We start from the raw sequence: 7,682 nt of genomic DNA on the forward strand, positions 1-7,682 counted from the left end.
TCATAGGTGTTCTGAGGATCATAGGTGTTCATAGGAATCTGAGGATCAAGCAGGCACAGCTCAGAGGGTTTGGTTCCTAAGGAGGAGAGGCATCTCCACCAGATCGCCTGTCACTGCAAGAAGGGGCAGGTCAAGAATAGTGCTGGGGAGCCCCTGCCACGGGTCTTCCCTCTACCACCCCCAGGGTCAGGGAGACTCCGTTCTCAGTGCCTCGCGCTGGCCTCCCTCTTCAGTTGAATGAAGCAGCCAGGGCTCAGTGGTGCTTAGCACGCTCCGACTATGGTTTTAATAGACGTACATGGACAAGTCGATATAGACAGATTTATAATTCTATACAGTCAGTCCGACATACACAGGGACGCTGTAAACGGGCGCGGGCCAGAGAGCGGGTGTGCAAAGTGGGCGCGGGCCCTGGGGCTGTGGCCCCGCGCTCTCCTGGCTCGACTCTTGCACGGGTGAGCAGTGAGGAAGGGGCTGTTCACTGGGCCACCTCCTGGACCCAGAGTGGAGCAGAGGGCCGGGCTGGCGGCTAAGCTTGGGGCTGGGGAACTCAGAGCTGAGCCCTTCCCCTCCTGCTGCCGACTGGCCACGGCCAGCTGCGGCTCAGTGGCCTGAAGTGTGCGGCTCCAGAGCTCAGGGCTGCTGGGCTCTTCTGGCATCCCGGGGCCTTAGGCTAATCCGGCGCAAACACCGGATCCCCATCAACGCTGTCATCCCCAGCCAGGCTCAAGCTCCAACAGTGATCCGCGCTGCGTGCACTCGGACGGGCCAGGCTAGGAGAGGGCGCCTCGGTTTTTGATCGGGTGAACGATCCCAGGGCCTCCCGGCTCCCTACATTCAGTTCACGGGTTGAGGCGCTCCGGCAGGGACGAACGGCGTTTTCTCCGAGCCACTTTGGCGCTGGCTTCCCCCACGCCACATCCCCTTGGTGTAGTGGACAGTTGGGGGTCGAGGGTTCGAACGCACCACCTGCGCCATCGCCAGGGACATTGCAACTCACCCCCACCCCCAGCATTTTTCTCCGATGTCCTTTTTTTTTTTAATTTTTTTTTTTTTTTTGCTTTCTCTCCCCCACCCCCTCCCTTGGCTTGATTTTTTTCCTTTTTTTATTCATTGGGGGCAGAGCGGGGTCCGGAAAAGCAAACACAAAACCAACCTGGAGGCAGGGTGGGGAGGAAGGGGCTGCGCAGAGGTGAGGTCCCAGGTGCTGCGAGCGCCCTGTGTGCTCCGCGCGCTCCCGCTGCGCCTTGCCGGCCGGCGGCCCCGGGGACCCGGCGGGGCGGTCAGCTGTTATACTGGCAGGCGTTGAGGCCCGACGCCGGACCCTGCAGACCGCCGTAGCCAAACGACGAGTGCTGCTTGGACTTGAGCCGCAGGCTGGCGAGGCTCGAGTTGCACGTGTCCCGGTAGACGCTGTAGGGCGAGGCGGGGGTGCCGTAGGGGCAGGCGCCCGGCGACATGGCGGAGTTGAGCGAGGAGCCCGTGAGGTTGTTGATGTTGTTGAGGCCCGAGTTGGGCATGCCGGGCACGGAGCCCGGGCCCATGCTGGATGGCATGGTCATGGAAGAGATGGAGCTGGGGGCCGAGAACATGGACTGAGAGGATAGCGGGCTCATGGAGTTGAAGAAGGTAAAGCTCTTGGTGGACAGCGGCGCCGGTGCCAAGCTCTTGGCGGCCCAGTTGTTGTAGGAGTAGCCGGCGGCGGCGTACACGTCCTCGTAGGGCTGCACCAAGCCGCTGAACTGCGGCACGTAGCCGCCCTTGCACAGGTCCAACTGCTGGTTCCGCTCCCTCTTGCGCCACTTGGCTCGCCGGTTCTTGAACCAGACCTGGGGAAGCCAGCGGGAGAAACGTCAGGGCCGCGGTGGCCGGGAAGGACCCTCATCCCCGACCTGAGACTCTGTAGCCCCCTCTCCTAACATCCCGTCTTTTCTTCAGCCTCTGCCGAGTTTTTCCGTAATGGTTCCCTTCCCGTCTCCAGAAAATAGGAGCCCTCTCCCTTTTCCCCAGCTTTTTAAAAATTCTCTTCCCCGAGTTAAATTTATTTTCTTTTCTGACTCGGATTCTCTTTTGTTTGAACAAATATTCGTTTTCTTCCCCTCCCTCAACCTGTCTTCTTTCTGCATCTCCTTCCAAATGGGGCACCACTACCCTCTTCTTAATAGTTCAATCCGATTTTTTCTCTCTCAAACACAAAAAGTATTTTTCTTCCCCGAAACTGACCGTCTCCGACTTTTCAGACGAGTTTCGTTGTTCAAATATTTTATTTTCATCCGTATTTATAATATTTAATAGTTTTCCTCCTGCCCAAAATGTAAAATTTTGTTCACTTCTTGACTATCTAAACTCGTTTGTTTTTCCTTTATTTCTTGTCCCCGTTTTATTCTTTTCTAAATATTTAATTTATCCCTTCTTTCCAGATCTCTGACCCCCACTGTTTCCCTTAAATAGTTGATCCTTTCTTTTTCTAAACGCTCAACCTCTTTGCTTCCCTTAAATATTTAATTTCTTTCCTGCTGCTTAAATATATTCCAAATACGTTTCTCTGCAAATATTTAATTTCCGTAAGTTTACTAGTTTCTCTCTAGCCTGCACCTCTGTTTTCTCCTACAAAATTTGTTAAGGGCCACTTTTCTCTCCCGACCACGTCCTCCCCAGCTTCCCCGATCTTCCCACCGTTGGCCCCCTGACCTCCTAGCTCGATCTTCAGCCCAGAACCCCTAGACCCCAGCCTTTCCCAGGCCCTGATTCTGTCTACTCAACCCCACACCATCCCTACTCCCATAAACCTCGGCAGGATTAGTGAGCTCAGAATTACAGGGTGAGGGTCTGCGCCCAGGGTCCCACTGGGTCAGACCAACCTCACCGGGGAGGGCTGAAGGTTGGGCTTGTGGCAGGGGCTCTGTGCATCAGGTGGGACTTTGGTCTGGCCCGAGGAGTGCTCCCAGTGTCTGATTAAATATTTGCCCACCCAGGGAAGAAACGATTTCCTTCCTACGCCTGTAGGAACGTGTAGCATTTGCTGGAAACTGGGGGAGGTGCCAGAATACAGTACGGCCTTGGGTCTGGGACCTTATGTCTGAAAAGTGTAGTGGGAGGGCCACTCGCTACCAGCGTCCCTGCTCCACATGACCCCCCAGACCTACAGTGGGAAGGGGCATTGGGCAAAGGTCCAGCTAGTACCTGGCTGACTGTCCAGGAAAGATGGAGAGTATTCCAAAAACAGATTGGAGAAGGTAAACTCAGAATGAGATCACAGCTCCAAGAAGTTTGAGATACCCCACTCAAACACCTTTTCGGGCCTCTCTGGGGCACTCAGGCACGAACTGCCTTTCCCTTTCGTTTTCCAGGGGATGAAGGCTTAGAGCTCCCGAGGTCCTTAGCGGCAGAGAATCCTCTGCCCAATCTCTGGCTCTGAGTAACTCCCGTATCTGACAGAGTTCCGGGGGCAGGGATGGGGTCTTCCGACAGGGGCTTGCAGTAGCTCCTGCGGGTCAGGTAAAAGGGCTCAGAAAGTAGCAGCCCAGTGACCTGGCTGACGCGGGTGGCTGGTTGGGGCCTAAAGTGGGGTCTCTTATGAAAAGAGGGGAGGTTCGCGAGGTCAGAGTTAAGTCTAAGCTACCGAGTGCCAGCCGGCAGCCCTCTGCACGCGCTCCACGCTCACCCGCACTCGCGGCTCAGTGAGGTTGGTCCACACCGCGATCTCCTCTCTCATGCTCATGTCCGGGTAGCGGTTCCTTTGGAACGTGGCCTCCAGCTCTTGCAACTGCTGGCTTGTGAAGTGAGTGCGTTGACGCCGCTGTTTCTTCTTCTTGGCTGGGTCTTCCGCGCTGCCGCAGCCAGCGCTGCCCGCGCCGCCATCCTCAGGCACCTTGGCCTCTCCACCGCGCTCCTTGTCTGCAGCAGGTAGGAACGGGCGCGAGTCACCTCGGGCTAACACTATTGCACCCGGTCCCGGTTCCACCGAAGCGCCTGCCGTTAGCGGTGGCTGCCCTCCCTTCATCCAGGGGCCCTGGGAACTGTTCCCCACTGGAAAGGGAGGGCCGAGTGCCGGTCCTCAGTAAGTAAGTAACCCTAGGTCTGGCGTGCCACGGAAAAGAGCCTGGGCGCCTCAGCCGGGCCTGGGCTCCCGGCTAGGCAGGGCCTGCTCATGCAGCCTGCGCTGGCTGCGGCCCTGCTGAGACTCTTACAAGTCTAAATCTGAGCAGAGACCCCAGCTTTTCTGAACTAGTATCTGAACTTTCCAGTTGAAACCAGCAGATCTGTGGGGTAAGAGCCTGTGGTAGCCTGAAACGTAGTTCTTGCCAGAGCTGGGTCAGAGCCGCAACTTAGCTGGGTTTCCAGTCTTAATGGCCTCAGGTTCCGAGGTCTAGAAAACCCACCGTTTACACCCTAGACAGACATATTCTGTCTAAGTGACCCGGGCCTCTCTCTCTCTCTTTAAAGCTACACCAAGATGCACGCAGTAACAAACAAACATGAAGCAAAGAAACTGCAAAACAAAACGGAAACCTAGAAAGGCTCGGAGTTCTCTACCTAAAACCAGAACGGGTGCACAAACCCTCAGTGAGGCGGACAGAACCAGAACAAATGTAAATCAAGAAGTCAAAAGCGTTCGGTGTGAGCGCACCCCTAACTAAATACACAACTGAATGTGTGCAAGCCTCAGTCAGATGGACATTTCTCTGGGAAAAAGAACCTACACATTGTTGCAGATAAATTTTAGACTCCCTCACACAGACACTTGTAGAGGTACCTTTCAAACCCCAGAGAAATACATTACAGCTAGACGAATTAAATTCACAAAATAAAACCGCTACAAATGGATTTTGAGGGGAAAAAAAAACTCAGAGAAATGCGCCATTTTGAATTGACTTTTAAAAAATCCAACTATCTTGCGGCATGTAAGTTTTTTTCTCTTCTAATTTCAGAGAAATGTTCCTAGTGTATTATTTCAAAGGGAAGCACAGTTAGAATTGTTAATTTATCCCTGTAGACGTGATTTGAAAATCAATCTATAACTATAGTCTTTTTTTTAAAAAAACAAACACCACGCTTAGAACTTTTAAAAACAAAACCACAGTCAAAGCTTTGTTTTCTAACACCCGCTCGGGGAAAGTCACTTAGAGATGCAAAACAGAAACAAATACAGTTTAAATAAATGTGGAAGAGACACCCAAGGCCCAGCCGGCCGGCAGCCAGGACCCCGCACGGCTGCAGCTCCAAGACAGGACAGGCCTGTTAAACAGCTATGGCCGAAGCCGCCCAATCTCGGGCCCAGCTCATGATATTGGGGTTTTCGTTTCGTTTCGTTTCGTCTTTTTAAAGGCAGCTGGTGTTGGGGGGTTTGTGGAGTCTGAGTCCAGAGCCCGCCCTGGCTGGACCCCTGGTGGCTCGGAGCTAGGGCGTCCACGTGGGCTGGGATCTCTCCTGCAGCAGGGTTCTGCCCGCTCTGCCGGAGTCAGGCCGGGCGCGCCTCCTAGCCCGCTGGCTCTCCTGTCCCCCGAGCTCTCGGCTTTACGGACCCCTCTCTTCTAGCCTGCTCTGTGCCCCCACCTCTCCTTTAGGATCCTCTCCTCCATCTGTCAAGGTGTCTGTCTCACTCGGTCTCTTTGGCCACCCTTCTATTCCCTATGCATTGGCCTCTCTCCCTGAGCCCCAGCGGCTCCTCGGCGACCAGCTAGGGAAAACACAACTTTTTCCTCCTGCCTGCTATCCGCTCCTGCTCCAGAGGGGCTATCAATCCCACTCAGGGCTTGGCGTGTGGGGACTGTTTGGAGTTGGCTTCGCGTGTGCGTTGCAAACGCGTGTGTAAATTTCCGCGTTCACCGTCAGGTCGAGACCAAGGGAAAAAAGAAAGCTGCTCGCTGCCGAGACGCAGAGGGGACCCGGCTGCGTGCCAAGCTGCCCGGTGCGTGCGGAGGCTGGATGCACTCCGAGGGTGGGGAGTCGGGGCGGGGGGCGCTCTTACCTGGCAGATCAGCGTCGGATGACTCGCTGGCTGAGTTCTCCAGCGGCTCCCGGGGGTCGGCGGTGCGGGCCAGGTGGAAGCTGGGCCCCATGTCGTGCGGCGGCGGTGGCGGTGGCCGCAGCCCCTCCGGTAGCCTCTCCAGGCTCATGCCTCCCTTGAAGGCGTCCATGGAGGTGGGGACCGCAAAGGGCGCTCCAGGAGCCGGAGCTGGGAGCGCCCGGCCACCCGGGCTGCGACCTGTTGGGGACAAGAGAGCGGCGCCTAAGCGGCTGCCCCCCAGGGCTGCCCGCGCCCACAGCGACGGCGCCCGCGCTCCATCGATCTCTCGGGGCTGCAGGACGGGGCTCAGGGCTCGAGGCTGCGCCACGCGCTCCCGCCGCTCCGGCCTCAGCTGCCCGGCAGGCCCGGGTCCCAGTCCCGATTCGAGGCCGGTTTCTAAGGCTCGGGTCGGAGCCCGCAGAGTCTGTCTGAAAACGACAGTGCGCGCCGCCAGGTTCCAGCAGTCCCTGCGCCAGGGGTGGTGGGTGGGGTGGGCCTCGGTGGGAGGGGGCTGGGAGAGAAGGAGGGAGGGCGCGAGCGAGTGAGCGAGCGAGCGAGGGAGCGGGCGCGGGCGGAATCCAGCCCCGAGCCGCCCGCGCCGCGCCCTCTCCGCCGTTCTCCCTCCCTCTCTCCCTCCCTCCCGGCCTCGCCCGCGCCCTCCCCCTCCGCAGCCACCTTCCCGCCGCTTCACCCCCCCTTCTCCCGCGGCCTCACCGCGCCTCTCCCTCCTTCCCCGGTGACACACCGACGTCTCCCTCAGCTGCACAAAAGAAACGCATCTGGCCAGCAAGCCCCGGGCGGCTGCTGCCCACCTTGGGGCCCCAAGTGACTTGTTTCACTGAGAGTCAACTCCTGTCTGGGCTGCCTCGAAGTCCCCGGCCGCTGGCGAGAACAACTTAAGATGAGTGAAGGTTCGCCGGGCAGGATCACTCTGAGCCGGCGCCTCAGAGCCAGCGTCAGGGCAGTGGCAGAGCCGGGGCCAGTTCCCCGTTGCCGCAGCTCCCAGCAGTGTCCTCGAGGGGCAGCCTGCCGGCCCCTCCTTCCCCAATCGCTTCTCCCAGGAACTCCGGGCCGGCTGAGTGACAGCAGCCTGCGAGCTCTAATGGGCCCCGGATGCTGTCTTCTAATTAGTTTGGACACTCTCCCCTAAGGCTGCTCTCAGGCCTTCCTCTCTGCACCGCAGTCAATTTTCCGGGATTCGGATAGAGATGATGACTTCTAATCAGACGAAACGTTTCTGTTGGCTCTAGGCCGTGGCCAGTCGGGCTGGAGACCCCAAGAACCCAGCCAGGCCCGTGGTTGCCTTTCTATCTCCCCTTTTGTTTTGCACCTCCAATGATCAGGTCTTTGGCAGCCGCCAGGTTAGGCCTTGCCAGCCTCTGCCCTCCTTTAGGGTAACTTTGCTCCAGCAGGGGCCTGCTCTCTTAATTCTCACGGTTTCAGCATAGGCCTGGTAGACCAGGTGACTGATGTCTCTCTCACAACCCTGGGCTAGGAGCCCAGGAAGCCTTTGCTTTCTAAAGTCTCCAACGCACTGCTAGGAAACCAGCAGCACCAGAGGCGCCCCCCCTCCCCGCCCCCCAAGCAAAGACTTTACCCTCTAGGCTCACAAGAGTGGTCCCCTCCTTAGGTCCTCACGCTGCAATGAAGTTTGTCCAAGGATTTTATCCAA

General features: G+C 57.4%; 1 protein-coding gene across 1 annotated transcript; it reads right to left on the reverse strand.

The window, feature by feature from the left end:
• Nucleotides 1–260: 260 nt before the first annotated feature.
• Pitx1 (paired like homeodomain 1) lies at nucleotides 261–6,492 on the reverse strand. The gene is made up of 3 exons (XM_032884633.1): nucleotides 5,972–6,492; nucleotides 3,665–3,897; nucleotides 261–1,829 (listed from the first exon to the last, which is right to left on the reverse strand). Exons 1-3 carry the CDS (start codon nucleotides 6,138–6,140, stop codon nucleotides 1,284–1,286), a joined length of 948 nt encoding a protein of 315 aa, XP_032740524.1. The 5' UTR covers nucleotides 6,141–6,492; the 3' UTR covers nucleotides 261–1,283.
• Between the last annotated feature and the right edge of the window lie 1,190 nt (nucleotides 6,493–7,682).

Source organism: Rattus rattus, chromosome 14, assembly GCF_011064425.1.
Source record: "Rattus rattus isolate New Zealand chromosome 14, Rrattus_CSIRO_v1, whole genome shotgun sequence".
Lineage (NCBI taxonomy): Eukaryota > Metazoa > Chordata > Mammalia > Rodentia > Muridae > Rattus > Rattus rattus.

Bases quoted from the DNA above. Each gene is read 5' to 3' on its own strand.
- Pitx1 (XM_032884633.1), bottom strand. From the start codon at position 6,140: ATGGACGCCTTCAAGGGAGGCATGAGCCTGGAGAGGCTACCGGAGGGG. The intron at 3,898-5,971 runs GTAAGAGCGCCC...TACCTGCTGCAG, and splicing joins ATCCGACGCTGATCTGCCAG to ACAAGGAGCGCGGTGGAGAG. The intron at 1,830-3,664 runs GTGAGCGTGGAG...TGGCTTCCCCAG, and splicing joins TCACTGAGCCGCGAGTGCGG to GTCTGGTTCAAGAACCGGCG.